Source organism: Coccinella septempunctata, chromosome 6, assembly GCF_907165205.1.
Source record: "Coccinella septempunctata chromosome 6, icCocSept1.1, whole genome shotgun sequence".
Taxonomy (NCBI): domain Eukaryota; kingdom Metazoa; phylum Arthropoda; class Insecta; order Coleoptera; family Coccinellidae; genus Coccinella; species Coccinella septempunctata.
This window is the reverse complement of record NC_058194.1, coordinates 22,625,623-22,647,321: the sequence shown is the minus strand read 5'-3', so window position 1 is coordinate 22,647,321 and position 21,699 is coordinate 22,625,623. Positions and strand designations below refer to the sequence as shown.

The following is a 21,699-nucleotide window of genomic DNA, read 5'->3' as shown; positions in this document are numbered from 1 at the left end:
CACAAATAGTAGTAGAAAGAATATATTACATCATGATGGGTTTATAGCTTTTCCAAAAGAAGGTAGAAAATTGAAAGTTATGATTTATTCATGTATTTCTACAAATCACATGCAGCAGAGAAGAAATAACCTATCTCATTTGCACCAAGCAGCTCATAATATATTCAAATGTAATGTTTATATGCGGGATATATAATAGAATCAAAGCCTATTATGTCTCATAGGGCTACTATGAAAACACGAGAAATGATTTATTGGCCTACATACATCCATTGCACAATGTTAACAATTTTACTGAAAAATCCCTGTGACACGAATAACTATAATAATTAAACGTTCAATATCTACGCTTGACTTTCCGTAATCCAATAGTCAACTGAAAAACTGTTTATATAACTCAAAAAACTAAATAATAATAAATACAAATTTCTCAATAAAAATGACGGTGTCAACAGTATTTCTTACAATCCTCCATATTTGTTTACGTCTTGCAGCGTCCTCAAAACTTTAATGGTATCATGCTCTCTCCATGATCTTAAACTGATACATGGCGAATATGGAACATAGTTACAAATATGTTACATGGATATCAAGGAGCGGGAACATAACCAGAATTTTTCTGAAAAATAATAAATACTGAATATATGATTTTCTTGAATTAGAAATTTCATGATATCTCTGAAAAATGGTCATAGAAGTTTAACATTTTTTCTCTGGTAATAAGATATAATTTAGAATAATATTTCGGAGGGTTTTGCGGAATATGAGCACCATCTGCCGAACAGTTTCTCAAGATATTCGAATATTTTCTATTTAAACCTAAACTGAATATTTCATTATTACAATACTTTTTTTCGACTTTTTCGTTGTTATCTTGTTAGCCATAATGTCATGGCAGAGGATAAGAAGCCAGCACAAAAGTTGCTATGCCATTCGAAAGTACACTAAATGAGGTATTTTTTACTGAAAAGGAAACATGCATTATTATTAATTTTTCATCGATAAAACCATTGGAAAAATAGGACTAATTTTGTTCACTTCAGACTCGTGATATTCATCTCCTTACCACGCCAGCAATAAGACATTTTTCTGCACATAGACTCTCTAATCTCGTAGCAAATTTATTGCCCTTTCCGAATATGTGGTCAAATTTGACGAGGCTACAAGGAAAACTAATAATAATTGAGTTTATGAAAAAACTTGAAATATTTCGTGAAATCAAGAAATGTTGAATTGAAGAATAACCGTCAACATTTCGACCATGTGATATATGACATTTTTTGTTGCAAATCACTCGTCTGATCTTCCCTTGAAGTTTGGCCTCTTTAAAAGTAGACACCCTGTATAATCACAAATTCTAATTTTTCGAAACCATACACCGTCCCAAGTCAACTATTTCATTTGAGAGTTGAGAAATCAATGGATTTTAACTTGTGTCTCCAGCCTCCCAACTCGGTTGGTGATTTAGGACAAATATATTTTATTTTTTTTAAATTTATATCCGCATTCTGAAGCATGGTGTATATCCTTATCAATAGTCTGAGTCATTTAGCATATTCGAACCTCTTTCTCACATGATAATAGGTCACCGTTTTCGAAATATGACAAGTTGAATTTCAAAATCGTCACCCGGATCTACGGTACTTGAGGTTTTCAGCAAAGAAATGTTGATTTGGCATTTCGCAATTATTCCCTTGGATTCGAACCGCGCTCACATTCAAAGGTGAATTGAAAACTTAACGACTCGTATGAGCATGACATTCAACAATATATCCCGCACAAAGTGTATCGTGTTGAAGTCTTTCGTGGCATATAAAAGTGTAAAATGATGGTGCGATCATAAGAATTCATTACCCGAAATAACCGATACACACAACACCCTTTTGATGTTAACTCCACGTTGGCACGACGGTTGTTCATCGAAAAAGCATAATCCTGAATTTATTCACGAACGTGTTCGATAGCCATTCCATGTTGCAATTAACAAAATGCCGGCCATATATTGGCGTCCTTTTTTTCAACGCTACAATTAAACGCTGCGTGGAAAACCTGATAATAGAGTCCAAACGGAATTATAGGCATCGAATTAAATGCATACCTAACTGAAAAATCTATTTTGCAAGCCCTCTGGTTGGAATATTTCTGAAAATCTATTATGTGCTCCTCGTATTCCAGAATATTGGAAAGGTTTCAACGTTCTAAATATATATTTCCGTTCCTCTGTCCGAAAACTGCAGTGATGAAATTTAAGGCTAGGTTCCGTTGAGTATACAGTATGTCAATTTGAAAAGGTACCACCTAAAATTTGTTGCCCCATGCAAAATCAGAAAAATTGCAAAAAGAGCTTGTATACTGTTGGTTCCAATAAATTTGTGTCAACCTTGAGAGCGCGATGATAGCAACCCGTAAAATCTTAAATGAGAAGGAGGCTGAGTGACACTTGGTTAAAACGTCATTTGATTGCTTTAAAAAAATGCCATATACAGTTTGCCGTTTGTGTGAGCACCGAAATATGAGTTGAAATGAAAAATTCTTGACTATAAAAGATTTTGAAAATTTTGTCCATCATTGTGTGGGCCAAAATATAACCTATTTCCTAATTCAGCCATTACGTTTTGGAAAATACAACTTGAATTTCTCGACAAGCGGTGCGTGTTCAAACTACAAATTTTTCTATATTTCGGGGCTGTGTTTTATACACAACCAACTTCAAATGTCGCCAGAGGAAAAATCTAGAGGTGCCCAGTCTGGGGAGCGTGTTGGCCATTCAATTGGTCATCTTTCACCAAACTATCTCTCTTGGAAATGATCAGGGAGCCATTGCTAGCTTCGCTAGCTGCACAAAAAAAGAAGTAGTGTTTCTCAAAGTTATTCACAGAATATATTTTCTGATTTCGAATGGCATTTAACTATTTGAAGTCTCGAAGTACCCATAACGACCATAAAATTCCTTTGACATCGTCTGATGAATTCGGAGATATTTATGTATTTTTCATGATGAGGTAAAAGCTGCATAACATGTTCAAACCTAGAATATACAACCTTAAAACTCCACACCCTATTAATGTCCTCCTCAATGGGAGGTTTCTTCCATCCACCATAAGCCTTAATTTTTGCTATTATAGCTCATATACAACCCCATTCAGAACATATCGATCCATATTTACTTATCGTAGCTTCCATTTACATAAACACATAAAGATAATAAAGCTGCTCGCTATGCCGTTCCTATCGAAAAATCACGAGCATTATTCGCTCAACAAACGTGCTATAGCTACCTATTCAGCCCTTTCGAAGCGAATGCGAATATGTCCCTGCTGTGGTTAAACTATAAAACTATTGAAACGAACAACATGCGTATGGGTTATTCATTTTTATGGAAATATCTGTAACGATTATGGGGAGCGCAATTTTCAAAACATTTGACAGGATTCCTTCGCTTATAAATAATGCAAGAAGCGTGAAATCATTGTCACATTTCGAATGAACAAGGCGTAGGTATTTTATGAGAATGGTTAATATTCAAATTTTCATTCTATCGATTTCCATTTTCTTATCAATTTCAATTGTTTGAAAAATTTGAAGGGAATTAATTATACGGGTAAAAGTTGTTCTCATTGAAATACTTTTTGAAATTCTACTGATGAACTGTTTAATGCTTAGAATATAGAATAACAGGAAGGAGCATACTGATCATTTCAATTTGACCGGAATAGAAGAGAAATATGGTCGACATATATTTCCGTTTCAACAGTGGCGTAGGACAATGAAGTTTCTCAAAAAACTAACTTCAATAGTCAGTTGATTCTGATTAATCAAAAAAATTAGGAAAGCACTGACGTAAAGTCAGAAGCTTTTTCAAGCTCGTTCAAAGTGAAAATCAAAGCTGAAATTCACCCCGCCTAACACTGCTTGGCTATATACTTAATGGTATTAACGTCTATGACTTAACATTACCTACGCCCATGGAGTGTTATTGTCATAGGATAACCTCGGGCATAACCTTGTTATGTCATGAAATTTAGGAACTCATAATTAATACCTGATATTCAGCTTAAAAAAATCACCTACCTCTGAATTATTCACGATAAAATATCCAAAATCTTTATTTCCAGCAAATTTCAAGAATTCGAATTACCAGAATTAAGTTAAAACATCATTTAGTTCATTTGGCCACAGATAACAGAATCATTTGACTTCCAAGTCTGCCACTTTTCAAATCAAAACTTGGAAGACCAATATGGCCGTTTCCGGCGCACAATTCCCGTCACATTTATTCGAAAAAGCTCCTTCCTGATATTCTATGTTCTAAGGTTTAATGTCCTTTTATCTTCATGTTGAGCATGAAAATTTTGAATTTCCAGGCGGAGCTGGCATTGGGAATTATATCAATGAGATCGTTGTTAAAATGTTTGTAGAAGTAGCAATATTTCAAATTTGGAAAAGTCATATCAAACAAGCAATCGACAAAACGAAAGCAGCGATGAATAGACTCTACTCTATAATAGGAAGAAGAAGCCACATGTCGAAAGAGACAAAATTGAAGATCATTAAAGCCGTTGCTAGGCCTCAACTGACCTATGGATCAGTTGACTGGGGTTTCGCGGCAAAGAGCCATATCAAAAGAATTCAGGCCACTGAAAACAAGCTGCTACGATGTGCAATAGATGCACATGACATGGTTTGTCAGGAATAGGCAGATTTATAAGGACCTAAAATGGGAAACCATAACAGAATTCATGAACAAAAAAGCAGAGAAATTATTCGAAACAGCGAAAAACCATCCGAATCAAGAACTAGTGACTACTAGTGGACTACGACCCAGAGGAAGACAAAAGGAGAATGCGAATTTACAGAAGGAATCCAAGAGATCAATTAAAAAGAGATTAAAATAGGAACAGAAACTTATTGAATAACCCAATAAAGTGTTATACAATAGAGTATAAACACATAAATCCCAGCACGATAGTGTGCGAGAAGAAAGCCCACTAAGAGATGAACGGTTTATAGGCAAATGCCCGAAACCAATATTCAAGAAGCAGTTAAGGGTTTTTAGTGGGTCTCGAGCTCAGGAGAGTGAGAATCCCCATACTTGTTCCCCTTCAGGAGATGGTGGTCCGTCTGACTTGCAGATTTTCCCTCTGCTACACAAAAAAAAAATTAAATTTTATCATTCCACCATTTTGATGGAACTTACTTGCTAGCAAATTAACAATAAGAATGCAATACATATTCGACGTAAAAGAATTCGAATGATCATCCCAAAAAGCATTATAATTCTATCTGCATATAGAGTGGGAGGTTGAATCCACTTTTTCAAAAGATTAAAAATTCCCCCTATCAATTTCAGGAGTGAATGTAAGAAAGCTGTTATTTTCTCATTCGATGCCTGAGTTGTAATTAAGAGTCTCCTCAAGGTCTACTTTTAATGAAATATTCACCGCAGAATGTTGACAGATGTTGAGCCTCCAATTTTATGGATATTCCTATTCTTAGCCTCGAAGCACATTTTCCATCTGAAGTTCGCGAATCATAATTGCTTTCCGCTTATACGAGTTCAGAGGGAAAATAAAGGTTTTTCAATTATGTTTTTGAATCCGCGGCTTTAACGCAAGGACTACGGTATTTGCAAATTGTTGAACAAGGTTAACTTTTTGACGTATGCATCAGAAACTTCGACGTTTTTGCATTGATTTTCTGTTCAAACTGAATTCAACTCTCCATTCAGGGAAGTTTTCACGTTTTTCAGAGTTTTTCCGGGAATTTTTCCGTTGCAGGAATAAATGGGCACATCGTAAGATTAAATTCAAATCTAGCTATTGAGGTGGGCAGTCCATAAGTTGTATATCTATCGCAAGATTCAGAAGAATGTGATTGTTGGGTTCTGATTGCAACCCAGAAGTACTAGTACTAGAACGAGTTCTACAAGAAACGATTGACGAAACAAATGACTGGTGCATGAAGTGAAAATCAAGCTCAATGGACAAAGGAGCCAAGCAATATTACTTCAGAAGAGAAGACTGCGACCCACAACGAATCTAGAAGTTGACGGCGAAGAAATCGATTGGAAAAATGAAGCTAAATATTTAGGAATAACGCTTGACAAAGGACATAACGAAAGCAGCGATGAATATACTCTACCCTCTGATAGGAAGAATAAGCCACATATCGAAAGAGACAAAATTGAAGATTATTAAAGCCGTTGCTAGGCCTCAACTGACTTATGGATCAGTTGCCTGAGGTTTCGTGGCAAAGAGCCATATCAAAAGAATTCAAGCCACGGAAAACAAGCTGCTACGATATGCAATAGATGCACCTTGGTTTGTCATGAATAGACAGATTTATAGGGACTTAAAATGGGAAACCATAACGGAATTCATCAACAGAAAAGCCGAGAAATTATTCGAAACAGCGAAAAACCATCCGAATCAAGAACTCAGGAGACTAGTGGACTACGACCCAGAGGAAGACAAAAGGAGAATGCGAATTTACCGAAGGAGACCAAGAGATCAATTGAACAGAGATTAAAATAAGAACAGAAACTTATTGAATAATCCAATAAAGTGTTATACAATAGAGGATAAACACATAAATCCCAGCACGATAGTGTGCGATAAGAAAACCCACTAAGAGATGAACGGTTTATAGGCAAATTCCCGGAACCAATATTCAAGAAGCAGTTAAGGGTTTTTAGTGGGTCTCGAGCTCAGGAGAGTGAGAATACCCACACTTGTTCCCCCTCAGGAGATGGTGGTTCGTCGGACTTGCAGATTTTCCCCCTGCTACAAAAAAAAGGTTCTGATTGGGTTCTTGCAGAGTAGACACTTCACTAGGCCCAGATCAGCACTCAGAAGTTCCTTACAACACTCAGACTCTATCTAAAAGAGCGTAGTATATTGCATTCAGATATTAAGATCACCTGACTGTAATTTTTATTTTAAGTGTAAAAAGTTGAAATACTTTACCATACACTTTATATTTCAAATACACGACTCGAAAATATTTTGTTTTTCGTATTGCGACCACAACCGAGTTGGTGTTTCGTAATTTGTATGTATTCCAATTGAAACAAAGCATCTTTATGGCCCAACTCTGATAGCATCGAACACTCTACATCATTTCTAACCAGGCTATAGAGTTGAGCTCTCATAATTCGAAGCAATTTGTTTATCTTTCATAGCAATTGTAACATTTTTATTGTTGATAATTTATACTGAAAATTATTTTACTATTCGTAGCATTTATGCTACGTTCGCTTTGGATGGAACCTGAGAAAAAAAGCAAAAAAGAATAATCTTTCATCATCGCCGCTAGGGGGGGAAATCATCGCCACTAATACACCCTAATGGGAAACCGTATTTCGCAGAAAGGAAAACAGCTGAACTGGAAACCCACTGTTCATTATCTTGTTGCACTTAAGAGCGTAAACGCAATAACTGACAATAGCTACCCAAACGGGCGATGTTTATGCACCTGACAGGTTTTTCATCAACTTGATGACCGATTTTTGTTACAGTTGCCAGCGTGGAGGGCCCCGTTCTCAACATAACACGAGTGAGTAGGCACCAAATGGGACCGTACCTCTGCATCGCCTCCAATGGGTTACCTCCCTCTGTCAGCAAAAGGATTATGTTGGTGGTTCATTGTGAGTAACACAGCGTAGTTGTTAGTGTTTATTTGCATGTTAGCTTTCATCATCTCATTATGTTTGCACCCTGCCGTGGCTGTGAAACATAATACCCTGTTGCTTGGCTACTTTTTCTGCGGATCCAGATAAAGCTTTTTTTTATATTTTAGATTAGGTTGTTCCGCGTATTGAGCTCTATTTTCATATAACTATTTTCAACTAATACAAACGTTATGAATGTCTGACCAAGATTTTTCAATAAATCACCGCATTATCAACCCCACATCAAGTTTCTCTAATAATAATAATATTGTTTCAAATGAAAAAGTGTACCCATTATGTGAATTTTCGAAATAGGACAAATAATTAACCAATTAAAGGTCTCTCTTTCTCTCACAACATTATTCAAGAAAATCACTACCGGTTTCGGGTTTCTACAACATTAATTGCATAAGCAAATCAGTAAAACAAACAATAGGGTGCAAGCCTTACAGTGATGTTGAACAATACAAGGCTTGCACCCTATTGTTTGTTTTACTGATTTGCATATGCAATTAATGTTGTAGGAACCTGAAGATGGGATGCATTTAAGTCATCCCGAAACCGGTAGTGATTTTCTTGAATAAAGTTGTGAGAGAGAGACCTTTTTTAATTGGTTGATTATTTGTCCTAATATAGTTTAATCTTAGCTTCGAAGTTCGAAGAAACAGTTTTACCTAAAACTTGAATATGTTGAGCACTGGATTTTAGTTTCAACTAAAATATTTAAGTTGAAGAAAATATTTAGTTTTAACTAGAGAAAACACGGTTCATATAAGAACAGGATTTAACTATAACATATATATTTTGCAATTGCAATGAAGAATTCAACATGCAATATTCTTCTGTTCGTTTTCTTATCTAACAAACCATCAGTGGGTCTCAATAAATGATTGTAAAATCAAAGACAAATTCTCACACACTTCAATATTCAGTTCTAAACCCATTATTGAGTAGCAGAAGAATATTTCAGAGCTAACTACGTTGTTACAATCGGTAATCGTGTGAATGAGACAAAATCTCAAAAAATTGCTAACTACCCAAAGTTATAACATTTTAGTCATGAATATTTAGACTATAGTATATTTTTTGTGAACCCAATCATATGAAGAAAACGAACAGAAGAACATTGCAGGTTGAATGCTGACAAGCACACAAATTGAATTGTATAGATGAAAAATCTAGTTTACTACTATTCAGTAGGTATATTTTTTTCATTTAACGAAAAACTTCAAGCCATTCATCTCGAAATCATGTCAAAAATATGCGTAAAAAAATCACAGCATAAAATATGCCTAAATTGAAAATCAAAACTCTCTAATGAAAGAAATAAGCATTGTTTTTCATTCGAAATTTTCTGACGAGCAATCTCATTTTAGTTTTCCAAATCAGTATAACTTAAGAGAGACACTAATACATAAAGCCGATAACAATTAAAACACCAGTCACAAATTCCCAGGAAAAATTCTCATTTAATACAGATTGCGTAAAACACCCTATATACACCTTGGGTAAAACGGATATCAAATATAATTCCAGTTTCAGACAGACACTATGGCATATAGCCGATAAAAATGAAAAAAGGAAGTTGGAATCCTTCTCCCGCGCTATTAGAAATTTATGATGAAAAACAAGAACTGAGAAAGAACATTCAAACTGCTCTAGAACGGGGGTAGGAAAGTCCGACTATCCACCTATTCGCAAGCTCCCAGATAATGTCATGACAATGGACATGAACATGCATTTTATACATCCAGAAAATACGAAAACGCTGAGACGTTCCCCATAAAAACTTTCCAACTAAGCCATTCCGCTTCCCTTCTATCTGTTTGTAGTGTCGTAATGTCTATAATCTTGGGTTGTTCTACATATGTTCACTTCTTGGCTGTTCTCCAGGGCATTAATAGAGGGCCGATTAATTAAATATAAGACGTAGCTAATAACTGCATAATGTTTTTTCTCCTTCCATATTTTATCTGAATCTAGGACGTTGAATCTTGAATCCACTAATAGAATTTGCGAAGCTCAAACAGTTTTACAAGAAACACAAATTGTGCTTTCAAATCAACAAGAAATATTATGAGAAACACTTCTTCGAATAGGCCAATCTCTGTTTCAGTAAAAATGGTATTTATGGCAAATCAACGCCATTACGTTCTTAAATCAATAAGAAATATTTTAAGAACCACATCACTCGAGTAGGCAAACGGAATAAATGATTGATGGAACTTTATTGATCTTTCGATTCTCAGTTAATGGTTCTTCGATTATCCGATACTTTATGCATAACTGATAACATCACCGATCACTAATGGGGGGCGAGATTTACAAAAAAGCATTATTTGCTTTTCAATATTTTTTAAATATACTCTAGTTAGGAGAAACGATTTATTCGTAATCAGGCATAGCACTTGTTCTCCTATTGTTATTCGATTATTTCACACGTGCCGACACGTGGTCACTCGGTCACTCTGTGTGAATGAGAACAACTGAAATTATCTTGAATTATGATCGAAACAAAAATACGTGTTCCGTGAAAATAATCAACTAAAAAATTTAGCAATAAAAACAAGAAATAAAATTGAAAACAGCAAAGGCAGTTTATTAATTATTAATTTTATATGGACATAAAGCTGAAGACATTTTAAGAATTTTACCTATTCACCTCCTGCATACTGATAGTATGATGGGCTTTAGGATAATTTAAGAGAGATTTAAGAGAGATTGAATTATATTCGTTCAATCGAATAATCTACAAATCCAAAGTCAAAGAGATGAAAAAAAAATGAATAGTGGTGAAGAAATCGATCGAAAAGTACTATAGATCTTTCTTATGAATTTTTTTTTTGAGCAGTCCCGACTTAGATACAGCTCTCAAAACATGGCACCTGAAAAAAATTTTGAAGTTTTTTCTTAGAAATATGAGAACTGACAAAAATTAAATAGAGCAGACAATCCAGGGAAGAGAGTAAGCAGTGAAAAATTTGGTCCTCCACATATTGGTTTCTCAATTGACTAAGCTTAAAATGCCGCCCAAAAATTATGGTGCCCTAGGCAACCTACTATCATTATTGACCGCCCTATAGTGACACTAAAGAATGTGAGCGTAAATAGAGCCTAGACAAAAAGGCCCAGAAAATATGTGAATGTTGCAGTAATCATGAAATTTCTGTGGACTATATTTGATTAGCAGTAGATTCCAGAGGTCGAAAGAAACACTTTTTTTCTATACAATTGTTTTCAATTCGCCCAAGATGAAAAGATGTAGCCATTGTTTTCATAATGAGCTGTGCCACCCCTGGAAAAACAAAATGACCTTCAGAATAACTAGCAAATTTTTTTTCGTGCAGAAGGGGGAGAATCTGCATGTCAGACGAACAAGCCTCTACTGAGAGGAAACAATTTTGGGGATTCTCACTCTCCTGAGCTCGAGACCCACTAAGAACCATTAACTGCTTCTTAAATATTGGTTCCGGGCATTTGCCTATAAACCGTTCATCTCTTAGTCTGTTTTCTTCTCGCACACTATCGTGCTGGATTTCATGTGTTTATCCTCTATTGGATAACACTTTATTGGATTGTTCAATAAGTTTCTGTTCTTATTTTAATCTGTTTTTGAATGATCTCTTGGTCTCCTTCGGTAAATTCGCATTCTCCTTTTGTCTTCCTCTGGGTCGTAGTCCACTAGTCTCTTAAGTTCTTGATTCGGATGGTTTTTCGCTGTTTCGAATAATTTCTCTCCTTTTCTGATCATGAATTCCGTTATGGTTTTTCATTTTAGGTCTCTATGAATCTGTCTATTCCTGACAAACCAAGGTGCATCTATTGCACATCGTAGCAGCTTGTTTTCAGTGGCCTGAATTCTTTTGATATGGCTCTTTGCCGCGAAACCCCAGGCAACTGATCCATAAGTCAGTTGAGGCCTAGCAACGGCTTTGATTTTCTTCAACTTTGTCTCTTTCGACATGTGGCTTCTTCTTCCTATCAGAGGGTAGAGTCTATTCATCACTACTTTCGTTTTGTCGATTGCTTGTTTGATATGACTTTTCCAAGTAAGTCCTTTGTCAAGCGTTATTCCTAAATATTTGACTTCATTTTTCCAGTCGATTTTTTCGCCGTCAACTTCTAGATTCGTTATGGGTCGCAGTCTTCTCTTCTCTAGTAATATTGCTTGGCTCTTTTGTCCATTGAGTTTGATTTTCCACTTTATGCATCAGTCATTTGTTTCGTCAATAGTTTCTTGTAGAACTCGTTCTATTACTTCTGGGTTGCGGTGTCGAGTTGCTATGCCTGTGTCGTCAGCATATAACGTTAGCATGGTTCTTGGGTTCTTGGGAATGTCGTGAATGTATATGTTGTACAGAAGTGGCCCAAGTACTTACCCTTAGGGTACTCCAGCCTGTATATATCTTGTTGTGGAGCATTCTCCTTCCACTTTCACGTAAAATCTTCTATTTTTGAGATAATTCCGGATCAACTTGCATATTTTGATCGAATATCCAGCACATCTCATCTTATATATTAATCCTTCATGTCATACTCTATCGAATCTGGCGATGTCTAGTAAAACAAGACCTGTAGACCAATTTTTCGAATTTCACAGATATTTTTTATTTTTGAACATCGAATTACTCGAAAATGGCGCATTATACGAGAAACTATGACGAATACTTTTATTTAACAAAACATTCAAATATTCATTAAACATCGTCCAACTTAGTTTAGAGAATTCGTTTCTTTGAATTTTTGGTAGTTTTATTATTTATAATGGTCATAATGAGGAAACTGAAAGACGTGGGTGATATCTGGTGTTCGGAAAAGATTAATCAAATAAATGATAAATTATATTCGAAAATTCATTTCATTCGATGAAACCCTTTGTGAGAAAAAACTAAAAATAAAAATTTTTCGTGATTCTTCATCAGCCTGTATCTTTTGAACTAAGCGATTCAAAAAAAATGGTGAAGGAAAAAAGCTTTTTTTTATCCCAAGAATCTACTGTTAAAATATTTGTACGAGTCAGAGATTCACCCTTTATAAGATCCACTTTCGAAACAATCTGGATAATCCGAATTATTTCAGTTCCCCCCATGATTTGGATACAAAACCAGCTAGTAGGTGCCTACGAGGGTCAACAGATAACCTTGGAGTGTCATTCAGAGGCATTCCCGAAATCCATCAACTATTGGACTGACGACACCGGAGAAATTATACCTCAGAGTAAGTATTGTTTTTGCTCTCACATAAAAAGCGGACGTGTTGCTCTCTGATCGATTCTGCCGTGCTCAAGAGATTCCCTCTTCGCGAAGTATGTCCGAAGTGCAACAATCCGGAAGGGACGTGTATTTTCCTTTCCTGGGTTTCGATCTGGAATGTCGTTTAGGAACTTATTGGATTCCCGATTTCTTTCTGCCCTCGGAAGATATTTCCCTCTTTGAATCAGCATGCAGAAAAAGGCGTATTCGAGGTTTTAATCTTTTCGGTTCAATTCGAATCCGGAGATCTGAGAAGCTTTAGACGTTTGCCGATTAAAAGGAAAAGTTTACTTTTATTGTTTATTTAATGTTTGTCTTTAAATATTTTCGTTTGTGTGATACAGCGTTATAGTATTATTTCATTTGGCAGAATATCATCAAGAGTGAACAAATAATAAATTTTAGCACAAGAGAAAGAGTGCTATGTAAAAAAAAATTTGCCACAAAAATTGGGTACAAAATAAACGAATTTTGTGCAAAATTAGCATTCTTCATTTCGCTGTCGATTGATTCTTCTTTCATTTTTTGCAGATGAAAAATTCGACCCCACACACACAACTGTAGGCTACAAGACACAAATGAAGCTGACAATAAAATCAGTAGCACCCGAGGACTATGGAAATTACAAATGCGTGTCCAAAAATTCGTTAGGAGATACTGACGGCACTATACAACTGTTTGGTAAGTGAATCCTGGAAATGTTATGAGTTTTTTGTGTCCTTGCTCTTGAGTCTTCTTGATGACAACTTTGTTGTTTTTGGTCAGACAGAAACAATCAAAGCGGATAAAGTGGGAATATGCAAATTGTACTGGAGAATCTCATGAATATGTAACTTCCTATTTTATCAGTAAATTTGAGAATATTCGAATCCCGATTGATTCATTATTGATTATTCTCGCAAACTAACATAAAGTTTTCGTTTCATCCGACCTTTTATTAAACCATGTAGAGAAATAATTCAGTGTTGGCACATTTATGAAAAAGGATTTCAGAGACATAAAAGAGGAGGAAAACTTCGATATGAATTCTTAATATAGTATGGTTCAGCTATCCAAGGTTGCGTCAAGATAAATATATTAAAAACAAAGTTGTGTTTCTGAATATACCAGGAAAGTCATGAAACTCTCGAAACATAATCAGATGTATTATACAAGAATATCGATTAACAGCTGAAAGTGCTACAAATATGATAACAGGACAAACACTTCCAGCGATCACTTACAACAACTTGAGGTTTATGCATTATAATTTCGTTCAGGGCGGAATGAAAATGAATTAAATATGTCACAATCAGCCAAGAATCAGTAAAAAATATAATAATCGGGAAACAGTGGTCACAATAGATCTACACGAGGGACAAGATCATGTGAAATCGGTTACAATTAGCAGAAAAGGTCATAAATCGGTAAGGACATCCAAGATCTAAAGCAAAAAAGGCTCAATCTTCTCTTGAAAATTTTCTTTAAATTTTGACATGCGTGTCACCCGAAGACATCATGATCTGTTATTCTTATTCTGGATAGAATGGACTAGACAAGAATATGTTGGATTTGATCTTTGATCTGTATCAATCAGTCATGGTAATAAGTAATGTATTTCAACAGTCCGAAGAAAAGTTCTTTCAAATCTATTTTTTCCACAACAAAGTATAAGGGACGCAATAAAATTCATCTCATATCCAGAGTCGTAGATATGTTTTAACAGACCACAGGCCAGTTTAATCTTCCTACACTACCTTCTGATGTTCATTTGAAGGCGTATCAACACATCTGTCTGTCTGGCGGATAAAGCTTAAGGATTACAATCCTTACATACGAGTGTATTATACAGGGTGTCCCAAAACTAGTGAATCAAACGTCAAACCACGATAGAGTAGACCAAGTATTATCGAATGACACCAACCTAAAGTTGCCGATTTTCGAACTATTATTCTTAATCACAGGGCCAGTTTGTGAAAAAGGATATCGATTTAAATTATTGTTAAGATTATTGTTTTATCTCCCCTAATTGAAATTATTTCAAGTAGTTAATCGATAACCTAAGTAAATGGAAATTAAAACAATTGTTTTTCTACATGATTTTTATTAGTCAGAATATGCCCCCTCTATAAGAGTGATAAATGGGAGAAAAACGCTATCCTTAATCACAAATTGGCCTTGTGATTGAAAAAATAGTTCAAAAATCGGCAACTTTAGGTTAGGTTTTCTCAGAAACGGTACATTTTCGTGGTGTGACGTTTGATTCACTAGTTTTGGGACATCCTTTATGTACTGAGAAAACTGCAACTGTGAAGGTTCATTCTTGGTGGTAGTGAAAACTGCGTTGCCAACAGTGAAGAACATCATTTCTAAGTTCCAAGCTCAAGGAATCTATTTCGAACCTTATTTCTAATTATGTAAAACTTTTCCTTGATTTTGATACTGTATGTGGAAGCTAGTTAAGTATTGGTAAAGTTCTTAATCAATTTTTTCGTCAATACTGCCAAAAACGAGAACAATAAAACAGAAATCATCTCATTCAAAAAAGCTCAACTGAGCCATAAAATGTTGCCTGGAGCATTCCTTCTAATACAAGAATAAAGGAAATGAGGGATAAAATTCTTCTAGCCCCTTTTCAGGATGATCCCAAAATATCCTTCCATCCTTTCTTATTCATTAACGTTATTAATCTCCCCTCATTATCGAAAAGCAAAATATCCGACTGCGGAGAAAATCAAACACGAAAACTATAAAATGAAGCATTCAACCTACTTAACACTCAGCCCTAATGAAATTAGGAAAGTTTGCGAATGGTTTAAAAGCAAGAACGTATAATTAGGGATAAAGAGATCCCGGCGCATTGAATAAATCCGTGGAAGAGAGATCTAGTTCAGTTAAAAAGCACCCTCGAGGCATATAATTCGATTGCTCGGTCCGTTGGTCAAAGATGAATTATTCCAAACGCGGAGGCGAAGAAGAAATTCACGAAGTTCTGGCGAACGACACGGCAGGATGGGTCTATAGATCCTCGCCATCTCGAAATGATGCCCCAACTCCAATGGACGATGCCCAAAAATTGTTGCCACTTCAAGAATCTTCGCATCATGGTGTCACATCTTCGGAGTTCAAATGGAATGCTTGAATCCACTTTCATCAGGACATTATAATTATGTTTGCTCACATAAATATATGGTTAGGGTTGCTGGAAAATTATCAGAAATGGTTAATAAAGGATGCTGCTTCTTGAGAAAAATCGTCTTATGCACAATTAGTCTTTCGCAGGAGAAACTTTAGTCAGGACAGAATGAACTGAAGATGCAAGTGGATAATAAACCTCTGTTCAATTTAATTCGCGTGATTTAATCTTGCGTTCACATTGGAGGCAGAGAAAGATCCCTTCACGACCGGAATCTATCTAAAAAAAACTTATAATAAAGGAATTAATGATTGACAAATAAAGTGGAAGTAAAAGTGTGAATATATCTGCTAGAGTCCATATATTTTAGCAATAGAATGACGTGAGGTATCGCATAAAAATCATCGTTGCCAGAGTGTCCGAACTATCCTTATTTCACTCTGACACTTCTTGAAAGGATTTGTTTGTGTCTGTTGACTGATAAGTCATTTGAGAACTTCAATAACTGATTTTCAAAATTCCAGTTTCTAATTTTTGAAAAATCAGAATGAGCATTATCTCAGTTACTTACTGACGTGACACACAACCTCTGACATAGGAATCTAAATCTATCACATCTAATTTTATATTATCTTTGGAAAATAAAACTCATTTCGAATGACATTAAATACAGGAACAGGTTAAATCACCTGCTTATCAATGATTATTATTGTAGATATTGAGCAACTGAACAGGTGAAAATGCAATCACATACCCCAACGCGCTTAAGAAGAAACCTAGGTGAATCTCCACTGGTCTGGTAGCAGAAAGGGGGTTCCAAAGGAAAGGGAAACAAGGAACTCAACTTCCTTCCGTACAAGCTTCGTGGTACCTAGCTGATCAAGAAGACACAAGGCATTTCCCTCCAAATTGCTCAAAATGACTCTGGTTCACTCAATATATAGATGATTTCACAATAATATAGATGATGAATAGTGTTATTATTGCGTCGATATATAAGAGGATTGCCCTGGGTTTTAGAGAAAAACTTTCGCCGTGTCCGACGATGGTATTATTCTTGACGTGATTGACAGATGAAGAGTATGGTTTCCTGCCCGCAAGGTGTCGCTAGCAACTGGTACAAAAAACGGCTGATAAATCCGAGTGAAGCAACCCAATTCACGATCTGACACACACTTTGAGAAGCATTTGGGAAAATGAAAGTTGAAAAATGAAAATGAAAGTAAAAAATTCATTTGATACCAAAGACAAAGAAGGAAAGTAAATTTGAATATAAAAGATTGCAATATGAATAAAATAACCCACGCCAAGAACTGAAGAATTACATGAGATTCATCACAACTATCTCACCTATTTGAGCCTATTTTTGTACTCCACGTATTTGTCAAGAAATGATACTCCCTCTCCCTCTCTTTCATTCCTTCTTGAAACCTTTCATCCTTGGTGAAAATAGCACAATCCATTTACATATGTATAATATAGGATAAATTAATTACTGACGTGATGATCACAACAATTTATATTCTGAATTATTCGATTGCAATGTCTGTGTCTATAAATTCCAAGTATATTCACATTTTTTTTTAATCGAGTTATGCTTGAAGCTGGAAAGATGCACCCTCAGAATAGGCTCTCAAAAAGTTCATCATCATCCAAACTATGCTTGGTTATGCCCTCAAATCTCTTTGTAGATTGTATTTGTATAATTTTCAAACAATTTTGCTCGATATCTTCGTCTTAATGTCTGGTCACCAACGAAATCAGGCTTATCTTCAATTTAAGTTAATGTGGTAGGTAAATAACATTTCAAGTAATGTGTCCATTCAGTTACGCAATGGCAAATATTTTCCATCTATTTAAGATATTTGAAATAAACATATGTCTCTTGGGACACCACACACAACGGTCACAACGTTTAAGCCAAGGCATAATGCTTGGCATTCATTGCTCAACTTCAACTCATGGTGCTTCATTCTTTTACGTGCTGAACCTTGTCAGCCCCGACTCACTGCATCACTGCAATATAGAGTTTGTATGTCATGAGGAGTTTTTAAATCCACCTCTCTTTTTTGGCCCTATAATAGTAACCTTAAAGCTAAATTCTTTTCAACACCATATCTCATCTTTACACCCAATGAATTTCGATGACATCCGAAAAACCGTGCAACACCGCCTTATCTGCAAAATTGAATGGATCATCAGATGGAGAGGACACTACGAAATCTGAATTAGGATGGAGCCATCCTGACTTCGTGCCGCCGTAGACATCTAATAATGTCTTCTCATCAATAAGGTTTACGCAATTACGCAATAATCTGTTTCAGAAATCCCACTTCGGAAATCGCTAGATGTTTGAGCTGATAAATTGCTTTTTCGCAACACGTTTCTCCACTCCAGGTGCCTTGGATCTCGTTCCAGATTATTGATTCGTGAACTTGTTGTTCAGCCATTATGCGCTTGATTGATTCGATGAATGAGCGAGATTTAATTCTATTCATCCTGAATAAATTTGATGACGCAAGAGGGGCGTAGATTAGAGGAACATAATCAGTTTGTTTCAATTATTGGAACTGATATTTACCAATGCTATGAAATCTAGTAGTTCTGCAGAGATATTTGTTCCTTGAAATCATTTGATAAGGAACTGACATGTTGAGGAATCATTTAGTATGAGTCTGATGGGTGAATCTTGGTGTGGCGAGGACGGGGTCAATAGTATCCAGAACGCTACTCTTTTCGATGGTGCTCGTCAACACCAGGCCCGCATAGAAATATATGGCGTTAACCGAATAAACTTCCCGCTTCCTCTTCAGAACCAAATTATATCGACCATGTCCGGTCTGCAATGTCATAGCAATTACACCGCTTACTTGACCTACCACAGACATAACAACAGCTCGCCAATGCTGTGACGGACATTTCGAAACATTCCGCAAACTTCCATTGATAACCTTAATGATACAATGAAATATTAATGGAACAACAATTCCGAATGAATTGACGTTCCAATAATGTGAATTAGTCATGAACTAACATAGGAGCTCCCAGAGAAGTCGAAATATTCAAGTGCAACTGTAGACCGTATAGCACTGAATATTCCGAACGGAGGATGGTAGTCTTATGCGATCTCGGGACGCCGTTTTGAGATTTACTCATCACTATACGCCACCTGTCACGCAAAGACTGAACCAAACCTCACTTTCTCTGCAGACTCCTATAACAGTTCATGGCTCCCATGTTCAACTACTTCCCGCAGTCATCGAATGTGCAAGCATTCATCAAGGACCACGGGCGAGTTGAGGGGGACTTCCTGGTCCGGAAAATACAATACAAAAAGAAGGAGTACTGCACAGTGTACAGCACTGCAGTTCGAGCGCCTAACCAGGCGCATCGGAAGAATGAAATGTCTTTTTGTATTTTAATGATACAATGCCGAAAAGAGTAAAAGCAATAGATATAAAACTTTGATTTGAAGGTTCTTGTAACAGGAGGAATAACATGTTTTGAGCCTGCAAACTCCACAAGGTCGAATCTTTATCATGTCATCTACAATTTAATCGCTCTGAAGCAGTATTGCTTAGTGTTGCCAATTCAGAGAGGTTTACCTTATTTATTATAACATACACGCAAATTATCCATTGGAATTTTGGAGCAGTATATTTGCTACCGGTAAAATCTCATTTGATCCTTTGATGAATTGGTCAATTACGCGTAGCGTAACTGATATTAATTAGGCTAATGAATTGAAACAAATTTTTCATTGCAATAAAATCACTTCGACCACGAGGAACTTCACAAGCACTTTCAATACCGCATCTCAAGTCTTCTACACTGAACACCTCCCTTTCACGAAACCCGAAAGGTGCATGCAACTTTTTTCATTGCTAAATGAAATTTTCTTCGCATAAATATTCCTTGTTGTTGACTTTTTGGAACTCTGGAAAATTGATATTTAAATATTCGTTCACGTAGAAAGATAGAACATGTGTTTCATTAATCTAAGGTGTAAATGAAATATGAAACCTCATATCACAAGGTCTCGTTCACAAACCTAGAGTGGATAGAGTCATAAAATAAATATTTTTGTTTTGGGTTTTCAGCACTCATCAATATGGTGAAAAAGTGCAAAGATGAACAACTCTTGGTGGAAAATCGCTTAAAAATCAACGGTGTCAACAAAGAGGCCAACCCTACATTTGCGGTTTTGGTTAACAGAGGCTGCATTACAGGTCAACAAACAGCCAGCCATTCTCATAGGGTTACATCCATTAAATTTCTTCTATTTGATTAAAACTGTTCCCTCATTATCCTTCGTTTTATGCTTTAATGCCGGACTTGGATGTCACGCCGGTGGCTACAGTGGTGACGTTTGGTGTTGACCTGGGATGCAGGTTCTGTTAACCGAAGCCGCTTCTAACTGTTGACTGCGTTGATTTTTATGTGACTTTCCAGCAAATGTTGTTCATCTTTGCACTTCTTCACCTTACTGATGAGGTATGAAAATCCGTAACACGTGTCTACGGTTAATTTTTCTCAGAGGGTTACGTCCGTTAAATTAAATCCATTTGTTTCAAACTGTTATCCTTCGTTTTATGTTTATAATGTCGATGTCATGTAAAATTCCTATTTTTGCTGATCAAATGATAAACAAAAATCATGGGTTCTCTTCTCAGATGTGCCACAAAATTGAATTCCGCATTTAATTTCAATTGCTCAGAAGCTTGCTCTCTGACTGATTCGAACCGAAGTTCCCACATCTGAATGAGAATCTTGAATAGAAGCACAATTTACCATTCGCAATCACAGCAAGTGAAGCGAGTTTAAATTTTCATCCGAGTCATTAATGGAAAGACTCCAAACATAAATAAGTCCCACTTGAACCATTAACATTTATTTTGAATTGACGCCGCGAACCGGAAGCGGAACGAAACGACAAAATGGAGGTGAACGTTGTGAAAAAATTGAAAAAACAGTTCATTCACTTTTCAATCACTCAACAGGATCGCGTTGGTAGTATCACCAAAGCTTGTTTGATATGGCGAGTTTTAATTTCAGAAATGGGGTAACTTGTTGAGGGAGACAAAGCTTTGAGGGACATTCATTCTCTGGTTTCTTTTTCGGTTTACCTGGCTTTCTTTCAGGTTTCATATGCGCGCGATATCTCACATCGTTAAAAGATTTCAAAACCGCGCTGTCATTAACGCCATTCGAATTCAGGGAAAGCATTTCGAGGTTTTCAAGCTGTTTGATGAAATGAATAAAACAGTTACTCTCATCTGTCATATAGCCTCATATTATATTTGACAGAAGAATTTATAAATCTTCGTGAACTGTCTCGCCAGGTTATTGGTTCCAAATATCGATTTAGGTGAAGTGCATGTCTAATAAATTTGGGTTGATAATCCTGATTCCAAGTCAAAATTGTATCCTGACATGATTTTTTTTTTACACGTTTTGTGGAACACCTTGATTGTCAAACGGCGATGACAATTTTGAGAAATATATCATTATAAAGCCTAAAATCAGTATAAGAATGCAGGAGAATAGTAAATGAACCAATCCATCGAGAAAGAGTAGCTGCTGACCATGATTTCTGTCCTTTTTAACCTCATGAAAGCAACACAGCTCCCACTTCGACGAAAATAACGTAGGTACTACTGGCA

At 36.1% G+C, this 21,699-nt stretch overlaps 1 protein-coding gene across 2 annotated transcripts in view; it reads left to right on the top strand.

Moving 5' to 3' along the window:
• Positions 1-21,699, top strand: part of LOC123315541 (neurotrimin-like) — a 117,898-nt gene that overhangs the window by 83,683 nt on the left and 12,516 nt on the right. For both annotated transcript variants that reach the window (XM_044901273.1, XR_006537967.1), the window contains exons 5-7: positions 7,517-7,645; positions 12,749-12,886; positions 13,453-13,602. In XM_044901273.1, the coding sequence (XP_044757208.1) occupies positions 7,517-7,645; positions 12,749-12,886; positions 13,453-13,602 (417 nt within the window). The remainder of the gene's footprint in view (positions 1-7,516; positions 7,646-12,748; positions 12,887-13,452; positions 13,603-21,699) is intronic.